Source organism: Oryx dammah, unplaced genomic scaffold (assembly GCF_014754425.2).
Source record: "Oryx dammah isolate SB20612 unplaced genomic scaffold, SCBI_Odam_1.1 HiC_scaffold_18, whole genome shotgun sequence".
Classification (NCBI taxonomy): domain Eukaryota; kingdom Metazoa; phylum Chordata; class Mammalia; order Artiodactyla; family Bovidae; genus Oryx; species Oryx dammah.
Window position 1 is genome coordinate 118,581,423 of NW_024070202.1, and position 21,849 is coordinate 118,603,271.

Genomic DNA, 21,849 nt, shown 5'->3' on the forward strand with positions numbered 1-21,849 from the left:
TAAGTCTCCATGGATAGCAGCTGCCAGCTGCCGCCTGAGCACAGGAGGGGGATCACAGTAGAGCTGTTGCTACGAGGCCACCTTGTCTGTGGTCAGCCCTCCCGCCACTCCTGAAGAGACGAGAAGTGGCATCCCCAAGCACGCTGGTCATGGTTTCCGTGCTGCTTCCGATTCACCAGGGATGGCGGTCCTTCTACCAAACCCACTGCCTCCTCCCAGCGTGGGCCAGGGTGGATCCTCGAGCTCCTCCCACTACGTGCTTCTCGTCACTGGTTTCAGATGGGGTGTCATGAGCCAGTCTTGAGGCGCCACTGGAAATGCCAGTTTAGAGACCTGACGCTGAGCTGCCGATTTCTGGGCGGAAAGAGCTGGTGACGCCATGTGGGACTGTGACCTGGCACCTCAGATCATGTCAGGATCTGGACTGTTTCACCAGCACTGTTCTACCAGCGTTGACATCAAGGGTCAGTCTCCAGGGTCACAGGGACAGAACCCCAGTTGCTAAAATCATCTACTTCACCACAACACAACTAGCTCAATTTGTCTTCATCAAACAGCAACAAGCCAGCACTCTCCTCATGAAACAGAATATCCACTGGAAGGACTGATGCTGAAGCTCCAATATTTAGGCCACCTCATGCGAAGAGCCAACTCATTGGAAAAGACCCTGATGCCGGGAAAGTTTGAGGGCAGGAGGAGAAGGGGATGACAGAGGATGAGATGGTTGGATGGCATCACCGACTCAATGGACATGAGTTTGAGCAAACTCTGGGAGAGTGAAGGATAGAGAAGCCTGGTGAGCTTCTGTCCATGGGGTCGCAAAGAGTTGGGCATGACTTAGCAACTGAACAACAACAGAACAAGCCAGCGTCTGTGGCCCCAAGGGCTTTGGACTGTGACTGCTCCAAGGAGAGCCGAGGGCTCTGGCTCCCTGGCCCCCAGGCCGTCCTCCGTGGTGCAGGAGTGTTGCTGCCCACCTGTGAACGCTGGGGGGACGGGTCTGGAGACCTGTGCGAGTTGGTCTGGATCCAGCCACAGAGCTGGGATCCTGGCAGATCCTGGCTGCCAAAGTGCTTGACCAAACCGACATGGAGTGGTCACGAGAGCCTGGGTGAACAGTGCGGTTTTAGTTCCGTTAAAAGTCACAGAAATGATGTCCCTTTGGCATTTCCTACCACTACCAGTGGGGCTTCCCAGGTGGGTCAGTGGTGAAGAATCCACTTCCCAAAGCAGAGGCTGCAGGAGACATGGGTTTGATCCTGGGTGGGGAAGACCCCCTGGAGAAGGGAGTGGCACCCCACTCCAGCATTCTTGCCTGGAGAATCCCATGGATGGAGGAGCCTGGCGAGTGACAGTCCGTGGGGTCGCAAAGAGTCAGACACGACTGAGCGACAGAGCCCGCACGCTTGTACCACCAGCAACAGGAGGGTAACATCCTGAGAGGGGCAAGAGGACTTACTAAAGATAATGATGAAAATAAGCTTTTAACACGAAATTTGAAAGCTTTTAACACAAAAAACTAGAACTCATAAGGAGGGCGGGCCATTGCTAAAATCTAGCAAACTCTAAGGTCCTGCTGACTTCATGTCACAATGGTCAGTACACACGGAAACCACTCATGTCAGCGCAAAACCATGTCTGCACAGATCTCTGGAGACTCCTGTGGCTCTGTGGGTCTTCAGACACGAAACCAGTAGAGGATGTCCCAGTGAAAGTCCATTTCACAGCGACACTGCTGGAAACAAGCTTCTGCCAGAGGAGGGTGTCATGAGGGAGGCTGGGGTTTTGGGAGATCCAGTCATTGCTCGGAAAGCTTTGTCTCTATTCTCTGCTCTACACGGGTGCCTATCCTGCTCTGCATGCATGCGTGCAGTCGCGCCCAACTCTGTGACCCCCTGGACTGGAGCCCGCCAGGCTCCTCTGTCCACAGGATTCTCCAGGCAAGGACACTGGAGTGGGTAGCCATGTCCTTCTCCACGGGGTCTTCCCGACCCAGGGATTGAGCCCATATCTCCTGCACTGGCAGGCGGGCTCTTTACCATTGGACCACCTGGGAAGCTGGTATGGGTGCCCATGACAGCAATCAGACCGTTAAAGGTTGGTGCTTTAAGATCAGACAGAATCAGATGCAGGCTTTTAACAGCAAGGAGGGAGCTGCTTCTGCAGCCATTTGGGGAGATGATGACCTTTCTCCCTTAAAAATAAACATGGTCACCTGTCTTTGTTAATGCATTAAAGGAAGACGTGTATGCTGAATGTCTAAATTCCAAAAGTAAGACATTTACGTTATGAGCAAAAAAGACAAAAGGAGAAACGAGGTGGGCTCAGCTGCCTGGGCTCAGCCGACACGCACACAGATGCGGGCAGTCACCTGCTGGATCAGGAGGGTGTCCTGTCTGTCATCGGTTGCCGCATCTGGCATATTTTAAATGGTCTTTGTTAATATTATGCATCAGGCAGGCTAAGACATTTGGAATTAGAAATTCAAAGTAGTCTGTTCAAACTCAAGGGAGGGCAGATATGGTTAGGTGATCAGAGGGTAGTTCTGCTGTTTCTTAGCTTAGGGAAGATTTGCTTAAAATGGGAATCACAAACCATACAATCAAGCATATTCAAACTGCCATCTGACTCTGGGGACAATAACCACACTGGAACCTCCGGACATGGCCGGCACCCTCCTCCCAGCAAGTTCTCACCCCTGCCCCGCCCGCCCAGTCTCACCTGCCGAGGGATGAAGGGTCTCACCGGACAGTTACACATGTGCCGTTTTATCTCCTTCAACCCGGGAACTTAAAGTGCAGCCCAGCTACACATGCATCACACTAGAGAAAAGGAACACGCAGGGACCCAGACCAGGCGGCTCAGCGTGCAGCCCTGCGCTGGCAGCGGGGGCTCACTCGGCAAAGGCCAGCGTGACTTGGGATCCAGCCCCTGGGCTGCGTGTGCAAAGCCTGAGGGAGCCCCATCGGGAGAGAGGAATTAGGAAGGAGGAGTGAAAGCCCGTGCCTCTTTCTGTTACACTTTCAGTATCGCCGCCGGGAAGCCCGTTTTTGAGGAGGGGACGTTCGCACAGGAGCTCGCGGCGGGCAGTGCGCCTCCTTACCCTGCTGAGCCGGGAAGAGGACGGGGGCCTGACACTGACCAGCACAAGCATCGGGCACGCGCAGCAGAGGTGGCCTCACCAACACGTGTGGGTCAAGGCCGTGGCTCCCCGGTCCTCCCCTGAAAGCTCTGTTTCTCAGGCCGAGCTGTTTTGAAGATGGAATGGAATCTCAGCAGGCCCAGTGACCCCGAAAGCTGTTCTCAGGCTGTCTCAGCGAGAGTTAGAATCGAGCTCCCCTTTCTGATGACCAGCCTGACTGTGCGACGGCAGGGATGCCAAATTGTTAAAACAGTGCTGGAAAGTTCACACGGTTCCAAATGCAAAGCCTTTAAGAGGAAGTCCCCAACTGACGCTTGTACAGGCGGAGAAGGGACAGAGAGGCAGCAGAGGACAGACGGGAGACGCTGGGCTGGGCTGGGGGCCGTGAGCCCTGGGCTATCGGTTTGGTCTAAAGTTCTTTCTGTCCTTGAAAAAATAAACTACGTGGAAGAACCAGGAAAACAAAGAAACAAAAGCTTTGAAGAGAACCACGTGCTTTTTCAAAGTACTGCTGGGAAAGCCTCCCCAGGTTGAGTTCTTTGCCCCTGCGTGGCGCCGAGAAGGCTGTGCTTTTGGGAGAGAAGGAAATGGTGACTGCTCGCAAAGCAGGGCGTTGAGAGCACACAAAACTAGTTCAATCTCGATTTTGTAGAGCTTAACTGACTGGAAGCTTCAACTAATATATTTTTATTATAATTCTGAGTTTTGGTATTCTAACTCTAGAAGAGTCCTTAATTGCAGGGAGGCTTACTGATAACATAGGATTCCCTCATAGCTCAGCTAGTAAAGAATCCGCCTGCAACGCAGGACACCCTGGTTCGATTCCTGGGTCAGGAAGATCCCCTGGAGAAGGGATAGGCTACCCACTCCAGTATTCTGGCCTGGAGAATTCCATGGACTGTATAGTCCATGGGGTTGCAAAGAGTCGGACATGACTGAGCGACCTTCACTTTCACTTACTGATAACAAGAATTTCCTGAATTCTGCAGGGTCAGGCTCAGGAAGCCTCCAGCTTCACAGCCGGGTCGTCCCCACGGAGGGCTGAGCGGGTGGGAGATGCCCTCAGAGACCCTTTCACACCAACCGATGTGCCCATCAAACCTGCTGTGACCTGCGCTCACCTTGCTTTACAGATTTATGGAAAAGGAAAATCACAATTTTATGAAGACTTAAACCGAAACTCTGGTGGAAAATGTTAATAAGGGACACATTCTGTTCCAGAAACGTTCTAATCAGTAAACTTTAAAAAATAAATATTTTGTCCTCACCACCTCTTCTTACTAAACAGGAGAAAGTCTCTTTACACAGCTGGGTTTGTTTCACGCTGGGCACTTTAGTGCCATGTAATTTTGGGTGTGTGCATAGGAGAGAGTGACAAAGGTCTTCTGCAGGAGGCTGAGCGAGAACCACGGGTAATAGTAACAGCAGCAGTAACTTCACCTGCCTTTCAGGGCTGACATGTTCAAGAAGCTCAAAGAAGTTTAAATGAACAATTGTATGAACCTTATTATCTTATTTAACATCTTAACAATTAAGGTTATATGAACATAGGCAAAATTCAAAGGTGACTTCTTATAAGCAGTGGAAAATAATTAACAGAATTATACCATATTTCCATAAATGTACAGCTATTTATATTTAAACTGAAGGCAAAAAAAGCTTTGCCTGGCATTATGAGTGAAACATGGATTCTACCTCTAATTGTGGAAGAGGAAGCTAAGAATTGCAGTATTATTTCAGAATCTTGTTCATGTGTTGGTAGATTTAGCCATTTATTTGCTCAATCAACTAGCTTTATTAAAAGCATCGTAGGAGCCGGGGTGTTCTATGTTCCGGGGACCCAGCAGGTCAAAGACTCTGTCCTCAGGGTGCTGGGGTTTTAGCTGGAGAAAGACCACACACAGTTGGTCAGAACCGTTTAGAAGACAGCTTCAGACAACGGCAGGGGGTGAGGGGACTAAAACAGGCGACTGGGGGGTGAGGAGCCCAGGAAGGCAGGCCCTTCCTGAAAGATGGGGAGGTGAGGCTGCAGGGGACAGCGGGGCATCACTGGAGGGAGAACGCTCTGGGCGGGAATGGGTCCCGCGGTTCCAGAACCGGAGAGGAGGCCGGGGTGGCGGGGCCCAGGAGGGGGCACCAGGGGCCAGGGCTGGGAGCTTGAAAGCTGGGGGTGGGGAGCGGGAGATGAGGCTTGTCCGAGAGCGGCGAGGGCCGGGCGGGAGCTTCACGCAGAGGCACAGGGTGACAAAGATGCCTCGTTCTGTGCCAGCCCCGGGCAGTACCGAGGGCACCAGCCAGGCACCCCGAGAGGGGCTCGGGGCTGGACTAGGGGCGACGGTGCAGGCCGAGCTGCCAGGGATCCCGAACAGAAGCAAGCAGAGGCTGTGGGTCGAGCTCGTACCGATTCTGCGCATTTCATCCTCCTGCCTGCTCCTCCTCACCCTCCCAAATGTCTGCAGACCCTGACCCCTCACTCGACCGGTGAAGACAGGTCTGGTCTCAGAACCAAAGCTTCGTCTAGATCCACTCAAAGTAAAGACCTGGGTAGAAATCTGAATGCTCAACAACGCTGACGCTTCTAGCAGCCTCCATGCTTCGTTACCCAGACAAAATCTTCAGATATTTGATGACACTAACTTTTATCTTAGGGCCTCCCTGGTGGCTCAGACAGTAAAGCATCTGCCTGCAATGCGGGAGGCCTGGGTTCAGTCCCTGGGTTGGGAAGATCCTCTGGAGAAGGAAATGGCAGCCCACTCCAGTATTCTTGCCTGGAAAATCCCACAGACGGAGGAGCCTGGTGGGCTACAGTCCACGGGGTCGCAAAGAGTTGGACACAACTGAGCGGCTGCATACAAGGTCTCACTGAAGATCAGTTTGCCCAACAGAAAACAGTCAATACTTAACCCAAACTTAATACATAAAATCAGTCTAACAACTAAACCAACTTGATATCCTTGGATGTGCTGAGCTGTGCTAAGTTGCTTCAGTCAGGTCCAGCTCTGTGCGATCCCAGGAACTGTGGCATGCCAGGCTCCTCTGTCCATGGGATACGTCGATATACTTAAACAAATAAGGCAACTCCTGAAATACAGACAAGGGTGTGTGAGCATGCGTGCATCTCCAAACACAAGAACAGCCCTGAGGAAGCACGTGGTAACCGGTCCCTGTCCCAGGGAGCAAATTCTCCTGGTGGCACAGAAATACTGATCAGCTGTTCAGGTCACATGGGTCCAGGAGTTCAGTCCCCATGCTGATTGTGGATTGGTTCTCAGATGACACGAAAACGTCCTCTAAGAGATTCACACCCTGGAGTAGCCAACAGGCCCAGTGCACTCGAATACACTTGAGTGAAACCGGGATGATCCCAGGCTTTGAGAAAACGAGAACTTCTAAGAAAGGACCAGAGCACACACCTGCACCAGCTGTCCTTGCTGGCTGGCCATTTTCGGGCCCCACGTGGGAAGGGGTCCAGGGCTCCCAGGGAAACACCCAGAGCCCAGGCCCAGCCCGTGGGGCTCCAGGACCACCCCCAGAACACTCGTGGGGTTTGCCACAGGCCCTAGAAGCCACGCCCCAGCCCCAGACCAACCAACGCTTCGGGAAACCCCAGCATGGCTGTTCTCCCATTCACAGGACACCAGGCTCCAGCCAGGTGATGCCATAAACTGGCTATCGATTCAGCGGGAGGAGCCAGCGTAGAGAAGTGAAAGGTGCGTTTTCAGGCCGATCGCTGTGCTCCTCACCGCCCCAGTGCCTGGCATGGAGCCCAGCACAGCCTAGGTGGTTAGTAACACTTGATGAACTAGGGGGGTGCACCCGCCCACCGAGCCCCACCTGGAGAAGGGGCCTCCGATGCAGCCTCAGCACCAAGGCCAGACCCCCTGGTGGACACGGGGGTCACTCCGAGAGACACTGAGCCGTGCTGGCCTCGACAGTGAAAGCCGTTGGGAAGAATGGGTTTCAACGCTTCATTTTTCAGTTTTCTCCACCATATTTACTATCTTAAACGAGCACTCAGCAGAGGGAAGGACAGACTTCTATGCTGTGAAACAAATTTTAATTTCTTGCAGAATATTCTCACGTATTTCATTTTTTCTGCCTCGCTTTTTTCTCTGCCTAGCTTACCAACGCTCTCACCTTCATTGGGATATTTGGGAATATTGCACAATCTATTCCTGGGATGCATGAGCAGCTCTGCAGCTTATAAAATATTCATTCACTTTCAAAAGTATTTGCACCCTGCTGTCAAATGTGGACAGACTCATACAGAGTATCAGAAAATGGCTATTTTAATGGCAAATGCTTTCCTCAAACCTCTCTTTCCACTAAAACATTTTCTTCAAAATTATTTTCATAAGATGAACAATTTCAACATTAGCAGCTAATCCCCTTTCATTTAAAACTCTGCTGATAAAATTCTTTGCTTGTCATTCAAATAGTAAGTAATAATTATAGACTGGAGGCTCCCATCTCTGGATTCATTAATGGTAAATTGCATGGAAGTCTGAAGCATAAGGCGGCTTTGATACATCTCAAAATGCAATTTCCATAGCTTCCCTTGGCTATGTACAATTAATTATACAGTTAATAAGGGAAATATGTTAATGAAAGAAACATTATTCATCCGGACCACCTGCCTTCACCAAATATCTTTTGTAAGCTTCTCTTCTTTTTGTACTTTTGGTCTACAGACAGTGAAAAAAAAAAAAAAAAGACCTCACAATTGACAATGTGGTGATTTTGAACATCGGTCTCCCAGGCTGCAGCTACTTCCATTAACACAAGTCCAAAGAAACATTAATTCAAGTTCATTATATTTCTACTAATTTCTGTCTTTTAAAAGCTTAAGATGTCTACCCATGGCATTTTAAATGCCTGAAACAGCTGTTTATCAAACAAAAAATTACTATTAAGCTGTCTTATTTCTACCAACGATATACTCATCTTCACAGATAAATGGAAAGCCCTGGAAAACTAGGAGAAACTGCAGGCGAGGCGCAGACGCCTGTCATTCTGAGTAGACTACAGTCTCCTGAGCCGTTTCTCATCCACTGCAAGCCCCTGTGTTTTCCAATAATTAAATCCTCTCATTCCTTGGATATTCAGAGTTGGTCCATAGACGGTTTAGTGCAGAAGCCAATGTTAGCCTTTACAAAGACAGTTAATGTCTGAGGCTTTGATGTGGAAGAGAAAGCAGAATGGTTTAATGAGAAAAGGGAATGTCTAGCTGTAGCTACCTCTCTGTCTACTTTTTATAAATTACTTGGACAACAGAAAAGAATGCATTTGCAAATATTAGTTTTAAATAATTTTTTTGTTAATATAGATTAATAAAGTCTTTGTTAAATAAGATAATAAGCATTTGATTCCAGCCTCAGTCATGTCTTTTGAAAAATACTTTCAACCATGAGTTATTCAGAGATCCCATTAATGTTCAAAATGTAGTTGGAAACCAACCTTGGATTCCAGAGCTGACAGGCAATAAGAGGAAAAACAGAATCATGACAATGCAGTTTTAAGATAACCAACTCTCAAAGATCTTCTAATGAAGAAACGAATTTTGGGAGACAGCACTCTCCCAAGAACACCCCTGCCACCTCTAGCACGGGGTGGGGGGGCCTGACGGGTGATGTCAGACAAGAAGGTGAGCGATGAAGAAATCACTGCGTTTTCACTGTCATTCGGCGACTCAGGCAGTGCCGCCTTAAGATTATTGTGAAAAGCAGTTGCGAATAACGTTTCTATGTGCCTACCAGCAGGTCCATATGTTTAAAGGGCCATCCGCCCACACCTCCCCAACCAGACGGTCACCTACAAAATTCAAGTGGCCAATCTCAAATCACAATGGTGAGAGCAGATTCTGAGACCCAACACCTTCACCATCACCTAGCTGACACGAAAAAGCTGAGAGGAGGCAATTTTCACTCGAAAGATGACGGCAGCCGCTTAACAGGGAAACCTCTCAGGAAGACGGAGGAGGGGGGATGGTTGCCTAGCAACACAGAGACAGCATCTCGCGCGTCGCCAAGCAGTAGGGCTTTTCTTAGCAGCAGTCTTTTCTGTTCTGTACCAGTGATGTACTCATTACAATTTTCTGATGGAGTTTTTAGGAAGAAGAAAGAATTCCAGCGGGTGCAGTAAAGGTTAGCTAGGAGCACAGCATACACAAGAATTTCCTCTCCCATATCCAGATGGGAAAGGCTGGACTCTACAGAATAGTATTAGGGGATATTTGCACACGATCTAAAAGTGCTATTTGGAAGTACAATGTCTGGATTTTAATTTTCTGAAACCAACAGGCCACGCACTCATTGGCAATAATATGAGAGCAGGGGAACAGAAAGAAGTGACACCAAGACAGGAAAAGCTAATATAAGACACAAGCATTTACCCTCATCTTCTCACCAACCAAACTTACTGAGAGGGAATGAAGCCTAGACATCTGTCTCCTGTCCTCCCCAAGATCTTCCAACCAGCAGCAAAACTGCTAAAATACAGCAAAGGAAAAGGGGAAAATGAAGCTTTGATCGTCAGCCACAATAACCAGGATTTGGCTGACAAGCGTTCTTTGTTCAGTTGCTTTCAAATGGGGAGTTCAAGGTGGAAGAGAGAAGAGAGTTGATCTATCAAAAATTATTTTCACTTTTTAGGGTGAAAAGTTGGAGATAAGACTACCAAATGCATTTTTTACCTCCCCCCAGCTCAGCTGCCGATCAAACCGTGTGCTGCCCGAATGGCACGCCCACGTGCTCTCAAGGTTTGGTGGGTGAAGCAGGATTATCAGATTCCTGCTCCTCCAGCACAACCCAACTGGGAACCATCAGGGCCTCTCCCAACAGCTGCCTCGACCGTTACGGCAACACACACATCACTGGCATTTCCCCGTGGCCACCAGACGTGAGTATCCAGGGTCCACTCACCCGCCCAGCTGCTGCTGACCGAGGCGCCTGTCCACGCACGTCCACAGACAGCCTATGCTGCACACAGCTGTGCAGGCACTTCCTGAAGCGAGGTGATCCCTTTCAGTTCAGTCCCTCAGTCGTGTTCTATTCTTTGTGACCCCATGGACTGCAGCACGCCAGGCCTCCCTGTCCATCACCAACTCCCGGAGCCTGCTCAGACTCATGTCCGTCGAGTTGGTGATGCCGTCCAACCACCTCATCCTCTGTCATCCCCTTCTCCTCCTGCCTTCCATCTTTCCCAACATCAGGGTCTTTTCCAAGGAGTCAGTTTTTCGCATCAGGTGGCCCAAGTATTGGAGCTTCAGCTTCAGCATCAGTCCTTCCAATGAATATTCAGGCCTGATTTCCTTTAGGACAAGACTGGCTGGATCTCCTTGCAGTCCAAGGAACTCTCAAGAGTCTTCTCCAACACCACAGTTCAAAAGCATCAATTCTTTGGCACTCAGCTTTCTTTGTAGTCCAACTCTCACATCCATACATGACTACTGGAAAAATCATAGCTTTGACTAGACGGACCCTTGTTGGCAAAGAAATGTCTCTGCTTTTTAAAATTTTGTCTAGGTTGGTCATAGCTTTCCTTCCAAGAAGCAAGCACCTTTTAACTTCATGGCTGCAGTCACCATCTGCAGTGATTTTGGAGCCTCCCAAAATAAAGTTTCTCACTGTTTCCACTGTTTCCCCGTCTATTTGCCATGAAGTGATGGGACCAGATGCCATGATGTTAGTTTTTTGAATGTTGAGTTTTAAGCCAGCTTCTTCACTCTCCTCTTTCATCAAGAGACTCTTCAGTTCCTCTTCACTTTCTGCCATAAGGTGGTGTCATCTCTGTATCTAAGGTTACTGATATTCCTCCCGGCAATCTTGAGTCCAGCTTGTGTGTCATCCAGCCTGGCATTTCACACTGCGTATAAGTTAAATAAGCAGGGCGACAATATACAGCCTTGATGTACTCTTTTCCCAATTTGGAACCAGTCTGTTGTTCCATGTCTGGTTCTAACTGTTGCTTCTTGACCTGCATACATGTTTTTCAGGAAGCAGGTCAGGTGGTCTGGTATTCCCATCTCTTGAGGAATTTTCCACAGTTTATTGCAATCTATACAGTCAAAGGCTTTGGCATAATCAATAAAGCAGAAGGAGATGTTTTTCTGGAATTCTGTTGCCTTTTTTATGATCCAGTGGATGCTGGCAATTTGATCTCTGGTTCCTCTGCCTTTTCTAAATCCAGCTTGAATATCTGGAAGTTCACGGTTCACGTGCTGTTGAAGCCTGGCTTGGAGAATTTTGAGCATTACTTTGCTACTGTGTGAAATGAGTGCAACTGTGTGGCAGTCTGAACATTCTTTGGCATTGCCCTTCTTTGGGACTGGTGACCCCTTTGCCCATGTACAAAAGGGAAGTGTGGGACCTGGCCTGGATGAGGCGGCTGGTCACTCTCAGAATACGGGAGCACCTTGAGGTGTCTCATTCACTATGTAGAAGGTCAAGCTGGGCCTTAGATGTGATTCTGAAGGTGGCATGAAGGCAACTGGCAGCAGCCGTCCACACTGTGTCTAACCTGCGATGAGTCTCACGTTCCTGAAGATGAGAACAAGTAACCCGAAAGGCCTCCTCTGTGAGAACCCGGAGATGCGGGGTGGATGGCACAGTCTGCCTTTCACAACATAAAGGGAAGTCCCGAGTGCTGGGCTTCCACTGTCCACACGAGACCTTGGGCAACTGGGCACGCAGGAGGCAGGGCGCTGGGTGTGAGACACCTCCTCCCCAAGCCAGGGCGCTGAGAGGCCACACTGCCAGTGAGAGTGTTTGCTCAGGCCACAGGGAGCTTACCCGTCTCCCGACAGACTCAAAATGGGGAAACATTTGGATCTGTGGCCTCATCTAGGGTGGAGGGTCAAATTCACAATACGTACTTCACCTGGGGCTCTCTGGGTGGGGAGCTGATATAAAGATGGTTCTGGTTTCACGAAAGCAAGGAGCGGCTGGAGTATCAATCTTAAAACTTCTCCTTTGAGGTCAACACTGTCAGCATGGGCTACAGAAAATTCTGAGAGACAAAGCCCCACTAATGAGCAGCTTATAATCTTAAATTCCAGAATCCAACAGATGGCAAACATACCCAAGTGTGAGTTTCAGCTCATAGGAACCTAGATAATAGAAATATTAATATTACATGGAAACAGTCAAAGGCTACATTTAGAACTGTCAAAGGAGGTTCAACAATATAGGACAAGTACAAGGCAGCAGGCAGACTTGGAAAAGGTAACAGAAGAACTGCACATGCAAAGTACGGTCCTGGAGACTGCAGACACAGAGGACGAGCCACGTGGTCAACGGGACGCTGCTGAAGGGGGCGAGGCCCGCCGGGCGGCAGGCCGGGGACACTGCCTGGAAGGCAAGGCAGAGGGGCAGAGAGAGAAGACGCAGGGGGAGAATGACACCCCACAGCCAGAGGTAAGCTGTAAATGGTGCTTCATCTTCTAGAACTGGGGGAAGATAGGAATTCTGACTTCAGGAATCGTAGTAAGTCTGGAGCAAAAGAAAAATATATCATAAAGTAGGTCCACACGAAGACAGGGCACAAGGAAGTTCCTCAACAACGGAGCTGGAGACGTCGGGAAGAAAGTAAGGCACGTCATGAAGGTACAGCCTCCACACCAACAGCAGGCTGTCAACAGCATCAGACGCAAGAAAACAGCGCTTTTACAGCAATGAGAGAAGGTGACTAGAATCGGATCCTTGTCTCATCTATCTTGCAAGTATGAGGATTGATTAAAGACATTTTCAGACAAAAATGGGAAGACTTTCCTACTAAAGGGCTGCAAGAAGAATATGTTTTAGGACAAGAGGAAATTTTACCCAAAACAAAGAACTGAGAAAAGTGATGTTGATGTGGAAAAAATGAGTCAGCCTGTACAAGGGCTGAGTGTGAAAATCAGCAATTAAGAAAGCGTCAGTTTAAGGGTATAAACGTACGGCGAAACTAAAATAAGGACGAAACTTGGGAGGTACCAGGGTCAGAGTCAGCGACCCCGAGGTCATCTGGGAGGGGGCGGAGATGTGCTTGGTAAAATCACCCGGACAATAATTAAATTGCAACTGCTGAGCCTGTGGGGGGCGGAGAGGGACTCAGGCGAAGCCAGGCCTCGCAGAGGAGGCGAGGGGACGCCGCGGCACGCGGGGCGCGGTACACGGAGGCCTGGGCGGCCCTGCACGGGCTGAGCGGCTCGCGCACCCTCACGGGGCCTCGTGAGCCGCCCTGGTCCGCGGGTGGGGAGGCCAAGCCGACGGTCTTGAGCGGCCCAGGGGTCGCCCTGGGAGGCAGCCTTTGGGTTTGGGACCACCTTTCGTCAGCACCTCTCCCCTCTGACTCCGGAAGAGAAGCCGGCAGAGGACAGAGGTCGTGACCCCTGGGGTCCCGCTTGTGGGTCACGCCCTCACCTCCGGCAGACGCGCTCAACTGAGCAAAGGGAGAGCTGGACTCTCCCTGCTCAGGGAGCCGCAGGGGCCACATGCGGACGGAGAGCAGCCCCTCACGCTGAGCAGGGTCCCAGCCGTTCAAGGCTGTGTGGACGCCCCGCTTCTCCCGAGCACTCTCACCCTGGGAGCAGGATCGGGTTCCTGGAGGGGCTGTGACCTTTCCTGCTGTTTCCTGCCCACCCGGACAGCGGCCCCTCCCTGCCCAAGCCTCCCAGGACAGCGGGTCTCCCAGCAAAGGACTGTGCCCGGCACTTGGCTGCATCCACCCTTCTCCAGCCGCACCCTCCTGCTCACCGCAAACACTGAAACCTTCTCAGGACAGCACACTGCCTGACTGCTTCACTCGGGCTCAGGAGCGCGCGCTGTGCCCTGCAGCTGCGCCATGTGGCAGGGACGGAGGATGAGCAAAAGTAGCTCACTGATGAACTACCGGTGAGGTGCGATTTCAGAAGCTACATGTTATACAGGAAAGCTACGACAAGCCTAGACAGCATATTAAGAGGCAGAGACACCACTTTGCCCACAAAAGTCTGCATAGTCAAAGCTGTGGTTTTCCCAGCAGTCACATATGGATGTGAGAGTTGGACTATAAAGACAGCTGAACACAGAAGAATTGATGCTTTTGAACTGTGGTGTTGAAGAAGGACTCTTGAGAGTCCCTTGGACTACAAGGAGATCCAATCAGTCCATCCTAAAGGAGATCAGTCCTGAGTATTCATTGGAAGGACTGATGCTGAAGCTGAAACTCCAATACTTTGGCCACCTCATGTGAAGAGCTGACTGGAAAAGACCCTGATGCTGAGAAAGATTGAAGGCAGGAGGAGAAGGGGACGACAGAGGATGAGATGGTTGGACGGTGTCACTGACTCGATGGACGTGAGTCTGAGCGAGCTCCAGGAGATAGTGGACAGGAAGCCTGGTGTGCTGTAGTCCGTGGGGTCACAAAGAGTCAGACACGACTTGGAGGCTCAACAAGAACAACATGTTATATACTACTGATTTTATACACAGTTGTGCCCTGGGCCTGGACTCATGCTGCGGTCACTTCGCTTCCCAAGTGTTTCTAAATCTGCCAGACCCCAAAAGAGCCCTTTGGGCTGGAAGAACGTGGCCTCTTTTCTGGGTGACACGTCAGGTTTCGCTGAGGGAGGCGGTCAGGCACACGGGGAGCGTTTCGTGTCTGTGCATGTGAGTGGACACTTCCCAAGTGCTATCTGGACGCCAGTTTCCATTTTTTCCCCTCGGAAACGTTAACTCACAAGCTTAGATTGTGTTTGAGCGTTCAATCTAATTCAGCCAACCCTGACTGAGTGCTGAATCCCACGCTATCTTACATAGCTCATTCTCAACAAGAAGGCACGACAAGCAAGGAAGTCATTCCGGCATCATCCTAGCACTTTAAACGATAAATCAGTGGTTTAATGATCACAAGACAACTCACACCCCCCACCAAAAACGTAACGATGGTTCTGTGCCCCCAGTGCTGGGCAGGGGAGATGGCAGTCCCTTAGGACCAAACAGTGAGGAGCCACCGATGCCACCGGGGTCTCCCTGGCAGCCCAGTGGTTAAGACGCAGTGCTTCCAGCGCAGGGGTGCAGCTTCACTTCCTGCTTGGGGAACTAAGGTTCCGCATGCTTTGAGGTGCAGCCAAAAAAAAGGCACTAACCTCGAAGCGCCAGAGCAGCCCTGTGTGGAGAGCCAGCTGAGCGGGTGGCACAGTCAGCAGAGGCCCCGGGTCGGCTCTGCAGAAGCCCGGGGCCCAGGCCCGGGTGTCTGAGTGTTGCCCCACCTCCCCGCACCTTCTATTCCCCGCTGAGCAGTGTCCCCGCCCCAGCTCCTGGTAAGAAGCTGACAGCCTGACGTGGTTCCTGCCACGTGCTGTTGTTTCCTGTGCTAACACCTTCCTTTCCTGAGGACCCTCCTGGAGACACGCCTTCTCCCAGAGGAGGAGGGGTGGGGTCACCGTGCCCAGAGCGGGGGGTGGGGTCACTGTGTGGGGGTGGGGTGGGGGTGGGGTCACTGTGCCTAGAGGGGGAGGGGTGTGGTCACTGTGCCCAGAGGGGGAGGGGTGGGGTCTCCACATCCAGAGGGGGAGGGGTGGGGGTCACCATACCCAGAGGGGGAGGGGGGGGGGGGGTCACTGTACCTGGGGAGGATGGGGGGGGTCACTGCACCCAGAGTGGGGAGAGGTGGGGGGGGTCACTGTACCCCGAGGGGCAGGGGTGGGGTCACTGCACCCGCAGGGGGAGGGGTGAGGGTCACTGTGCATAGAGGGGGAGGGGTGGGATCACTGCACCCTGGGGTCACTGCACCAGGGGGGTGGGGTCGCTACACCCAGAGGGGGAGGAGACAGCCTCTGTCCACCAGCTGCCCCTCCAGCCCACTCGCCGCAGGTGGGGGCTGCAGAGCAGACGCCCCCGGAGCCTGGGGTGCTGGCTGCCTCCCAGCAGCGTAAGCCCATCGCCTCCAGCACACTGTGTGGTGGAGGGCTGGGGCAGAAAGGACTTGGGCCTCTCCCTGCCTTCACATGAGCAGCAAACGTGCGCAGTTCAGGCCTCAGGCCCCGTCACGTGCTGTGTCCCCCAAACCCGCAGGGGAAGTCTGGCCCCCAAGACCTCGGGTGCAAGTTTGCCTGGAGGTGGAGCCTCGAAAGAGGTGATCAAGTGGTGGGTGGGCCGTGGGCCACCCTGATGGGTCCTTACAAGACGAGATGAGGACACGCAGGCAGAGGGTCGGCCGTGTGAGGACGCGGGGGAGGACCGCGGCCATGTGGCAGAGGGAGGCCCCGGTAAACCTTCCCACACCCCGACCTCGGGCTTCCAGCCGCCAGGACTAGAGACAGTCAGATTCTGTCGTCTGAGCTACCCTATCTAGGGTGCCGACCGCCGGGCTAAGACAGGCCACATGAGGGCCAACGACCCACAGCAGCTGGGCACTCACGCCTCCGGGGGTAGGAACACAGGCGCCGAGTTTAAAGACCAGGAAGCTGGGGATGCCCACCCCCTCCTCCGACAGACCGGGCCTTGGGGAAGAGACGCGGCTTCCGGCTTGGGCCTCTGACTTCTGCCGTTGGGGGCACAGAAGTATTAACCTGAGCTGAGGAGTCTGAGGGGGAGGAGACCATGCCAGCACTCGCAGGCCCAGCGGTCAGCGTGCAAAGGAGGCAGCTCCGGGGAGCCCCGCCGTGGCTGGCCGTGAGGGCTGAGTGGCCGACCTCTCCGTGGACACAGCACGCCCTCCGCCCGTGTAGCCCGGCACCAAAGACCCCGGCTCCGTCCGTTAAGTGTCCTCCCTTTGAGAGGCGGCCTCGGTCACGGTTTGCAGTGTGGTAACTTCCCAGTTTCCAGGGGCTAACTTTACCACCCTCAGTTTTATCGTCTTCATCTGTGAAATGCGCTGAACCCAGGTCCTACGTCGTGGTTTTTCGGGACAGTGCTGCTACTCACGCTCAGGGTGCTCACTCCTGTGTTTTCCAGGAGCGAAGGGGATGCAAAGATCCAGTCCAGGCCCAGACCTTCAACTTGAAGATGTGGCCACCCCGTCTGCACAGCCCCGCACATGAGGTCCTCCAACTCCAGGCTCTAGGGACCCCACCTGCTCTCAGCACCACCCCAAAGCCTCATGCTGACAAGTCGGCCTCTGAAGACAAGCGTGGTCTAGAAACAGGCCTTTTGAAAGGGTAAATTCAAAGGTGACCCTTTAGCTTTCCAAAGGGTGGATGTGGGTCTGAAGAAGCCATGCCCGTCATGGGCGTGAACGATGATGCTGACCGCAGCTCCATGCAGCCCCTGGCCCGATGCCTCCGTCTCCGGAGCACTGTCTTGCTGCATCAGACCTGGTCACGTTGCCTTGGAAACGCATCTTCAGAAGCCAGCCCGGTTCACTGCCGAGGGCGTTTCCTCCCTAGCTCCCCTCGTGGTGACGCTGGGGCCCCCACCTCGCCCCAGGCCTGTGTGCTGCGTGGTCAGGCCCAGCCTCCAGGCCCCCCTCCTGGGCTCGAAACCTGCCCCCCCAAGCACCGCCACTGGCATGCAGGGCTTCGGTGTCCTGCATACCGGATGTGTCCCCAGGGAGCAGGCCCTTGTCTCCTCCGCTTCATCGGAGGAAAATTACTCAGATTTTGGCCCTAATCCTTCCCAGTTTACTCGTCACAGCTGCAGGTTCACAGGCTCGGTGTCTCCCTGGGTTAAACCTCCTGGTTTAACCTCCCTGGTTTAACCCTCACAGGGAACTCGCAAGGATGCTACCACTGAGCCTGTGTTGCGGATGAGAAAGCAAAGGTCAGAGGGTTCATCAGGGACTCGGGGTCAGGATATGGTCATGCTTCCTAGCTTCTGCCAGTTGTGGGGGCCTGGTGCCCTTGCTGCCAGCAAGACGTCCATCTATCTCCAGGTCTAGCCCTGGGCTTGGCAGCCCCGAGGCTGTGCTGGACCCTGTCGGGGGCAGTGGCTCTGGGGACAGCGGGCTCCTGATGGCCGGCCTGCCCTGCCCACGTGCCCACTGCAGCCGCCAGGACTCTCCTCCCGTTCCCCGCTCCCTGAGACCTCACCGCCTGTGGGCCTGCACCAACACCTGCCTCCCTGGCCCACTTCTCTGGGTCTTGTCCCTCCGCCCGGGACCCCCGGTGCAGCAGGAAGGCTGTCCCTGCTGTTGAGCTGGTTTGGCCTCCTCCGTCTTGGAGACCGCCCTGGTCGGGTGGCTGCAGTCAGTGGCTTCGTTGTTGGCACCGCAGCCTGTGACTGTGTGCACTTCTCCTGTGAAGGCCTCGCGGGGCCGCCTGCCTCCTCTGGGGGGAGGGCTGACGGCTCCTCTCACCCCCAGGAGGACTGGTGTGTCGAGAGCCCTGTATGGCAGCTCCCACCGTGGGGCCTCGGAGCAGACTCCGACCATACGCCGCGTGGCTGGGGTGGCCGGGGTGTGGGGTGGGGGCGCTCAGGGCCGAGGGCCCCCACCAGGTCGGCCCCCGCCGCCCTCCGGCCACAGCGGCCTGGCTCAGCAGCGGTCTGCTCCAGCCCTTCAGAGGCTCCGGGCTCTGCCGAGGGGCACGTTCTGTCCTCTACCCCGGGGCGAGCGCGCCTCCCAGCGGGTGCCCGGTCGGCTCCTGGGGTCTGCCTGGGCTTCGGCACAGCCGCCCTCGTGGCCCCGGCAGTGCCAGCAAGCGGTCCCGGGGGCGGGCTGTGCCGGGAGTGGTCCCGGGGGCGGGCGGGCTGTGCCAGGAGTGGTCCTGACGCCCGTGTCCCGGCAGCCTTGACGGGTCAGCAGGTCGGGGGTCAGGTCCTGAGGCTTAGGTGCTCCGCAGCCCATGCGGACGTGAGGCCAGCGTCCACGCACCCCTGACACGACCGCCCGGCCCGGGGAGGCGGCCCCGTGAGAAAGGGCCGCGGTTCCCGAGCCCAAGAGGCGAGCCGCGCCACCTGCCGTCGTGGGTGAGACGGCGTCAGAAGGCCACGGGGACTCGCTTCTGCCCGTCTCCAGGTCTTGGTGCCCCGTGCGGGGGACAACGACCACGGAGGGCTGAGAGGCCCCTCTGTGCCCAGGTCGGGGGCAGCGGCCCGGGTCAGGGGGCAGCGGCGTCCTCGTGGCCCCATTGGCCCCTCTCCACAGGGTTCGCTCCCCACTCCGAGTCGGGAAGAGCAGCTGGTGACTCCCGTTCAGACGAAGTCGGTTAATGAGAGAGAGCCTTGAGTCCATGGGCCGGCCCAGGGCATGCGGGCGTCTGTGTTGGATGGTGGTGGACGGGGGTCGCTGCCGTCACCAGGGCTTGCCCCACGTTAGTGGGGCTGCGGCTGGCCGGGGGATGGTGGGTCAGCTCTGTGGGGTAGGGACTCACCCAGAGACTACCACCAGGCTCCCTCTCACACCTGCCGTCAGACAGGGAACCGAGAGACAAGATTTTCTATGGAAAACAATACTCTCACCTCCCGTTTGGAGGTGAGATACATCAAGTTGCAACTTGAAGGTCTGGAAATATGGAAACATCACAACAGAACAAAGACTCTCAACATGCGCTCCCAGAGGGAACTTTGCCAGACAAACACCCCTCGCTGACATGTTGGCCCTAGGATGGACTCCTATTAGAAAACTGAACTTTCGGATAAATTTCTTTTTCTAAAAGGGACATGTTCTCTAAAAAATCAGCTCTAAAGTAATATAACCACAGTTATTTATCCACAGATGGTGGCTTGGTCTATTAAGAATCTGCCTGCAATGCAGGTGACCCGGGTTCGATCCCTGGGTGGGGAAGATCCCCTGGAGAAGGGAATGGCAGTCCACTCCAGGGTCCTTGCCTGGGGGATCCCCTGGACAGGGGAGCCTGGGGGCTGCAGCCTGTGGGGTCGCAGAGTCAGATACGACTGGGACACAATCCACAGGCGAGGCTCTTCCTGGGTTGCTGGCTGTGGGCGCAGCAGGGCAGCATGTCTGAGGCCTGAGGGTGAGCTGTCTCCCCAGGAGACTGCAGACCCGGGACTCAGGATGCCCCCACGTCCACTAGGAGCCCTGGGAACGTCGTGCGGCCTGAGCCCCGGGCCCTCTGCCCACAGGGGCGGGAGCAGAGCTGAGCTCCCGGACTTCGGCTTCCTGCTGTCCTGTGGTCTCAGCTGCGTCCATCAGTCTGTGAGGCACCTATATCTCCTGCCCTGGGACTCGCACATCCAGGAGTGAGGCCTCTGCCCACCGAGGTTACCATGGGCAACCCCAGGCCTCACCTCCAGCTGCCCACCGAAGCTCTTTAGCGAACACTTGGTCTCCCAGCTGCTCTGGGGTGAATGTCTGTGTCCTCCACATTCCCTGGAATTCTGGCCCCCAAGGTGACGAGGTCAGAGGTCCTCGTCGAGGCCCTCACGAGACCCCAGAGCTCCCTGCCCCCTCCCCACAGAGGACATGCCCAGAGGCTGCCATCTGAGAGCCAGGACGTGCGCTCCCACTGAACCCCACGTCTGCCGGCCTTGTCTCAGCCCCCGCCTCCAGACTGAGGGACTCGAGCGTCTGCTAAGCCGCCCGTCTATGCTGGTCTCCGTGCCGGGGGGACCAAGACCTTGGCTTCCTGTGGGTGCACCCCAGGGTATGTGCTGTTAGCAGATAAACACCTAGGAAAGTCCCCACAAAGAGCAAACGTTTAACATAAGGGTGGTGTGTAGGACCCACCCCACGGCGGGTCTCCGGATGCTAAGTATGGCGGACACTTCTCCCTGATCACGGGGTCCCAGCTGTTCGGAGGGCAGCAGCCCAGGCTCTGCCCAGGGTCATCTGCAGCCTGCCCCCAGCAGGACGGACTGTGGCCAGTGAGACGGTACTGACCAGGGAGAGACCCGGAGGGCGGGGGCCACGGCCGTCAGGACCTGTCCACACGGTGCGAGGGGCTGAGCTATGAATGAGCGCCTCTTATAAAACCTGGATGGTAACCGTGCATCAGTGACCACATGCTCCAGGACGGGCGGGGGCTTCCAATGGGGAGGCTTCTGTGCTGGGCGAGCAGCTGACCCTTCCCACGAGAAGCAGCACGGGGTAGGGGGGACATTTATTCACTGAGACGCTGCTGCTCAGAAAGCCTGGCACACAGTCGGCACTCAACCGTGTGCATTCAGTTGGCGCTCACCTGTGGGCATTCCCAGGGCAAACCCCACAGCTGCTCATTGGAGCCAGTGTTCTGTGTACAGTGGGGACAGCCCTCCCTTGGGGAGGCCTCGGGGGGAGGCTGGATGTTGGGGTGCCCTCCCCTCACCGCCTCGACAGTGTGCTGGGCAGTCGGGGACCCTCTCCCAGCACCCCCACCTCTCCCAGCCGCTCCCCTGGTGGGCAGACTGTGGCTGGGCAGTCAGGGACAGCCCCCCCAGCCTCTCCCGGCCACTCTACGTGGCAGGGCCCGGGGCCTTACCAGGACCATGTGGCCGGTGGAGATGTCCATGTTGGGCTGCACGGGCTCCTCTGACCAAGATGAGGTGCTGCTCCGCGCGGAGGGGCTGGGCATGGGCCCGTCGCTGAACTGCGAGGACACACTGCTGACGCGGGACGTGTGCGTGGCCTCGGGGCGCTCGGTCGTGCGCACCGCCATGCGCTGACGGCACAGCTCCTGCAAGACAGCAGGCCGGTCAGAGCCTCCCACCTGAGAGCCGGGGCGGCGGGGACAGGGCTCACCCGAGACCATGCACACCCTACAGATATGCACAGACACGCACAAGGGTAGACACGCTACAGAGAGACAGGCACACAGACACACAGACACACACACACACAGACACACACACAGATACACAGAGACACACACA

General features: G+C 54.5%; 1 protein-coding gene across 1 annotated transcript in view; it reads right to left on the reverse strand.

Annotated features, from left to right (window-relative positions):
* PTPRN2 (protein tyrosine phosphatase receptor type N2) overlaps positions 1–21,849 on the reverse strand; it is a 555,617-nt gene that overhangs the window by 65,662 nt on the left and 468,106 nt on the right. The window contains exon 14 of the mRNA XM_040259938.1: positions 21,459–21,653. Within this exon, the coding sequence (XP_040115872.1) occupies positions 21,459–21,653 (195 nt within the window). The remainder of the gene's footprint in view (positions 1–21,458; positions 21,654–21,849) is intronic.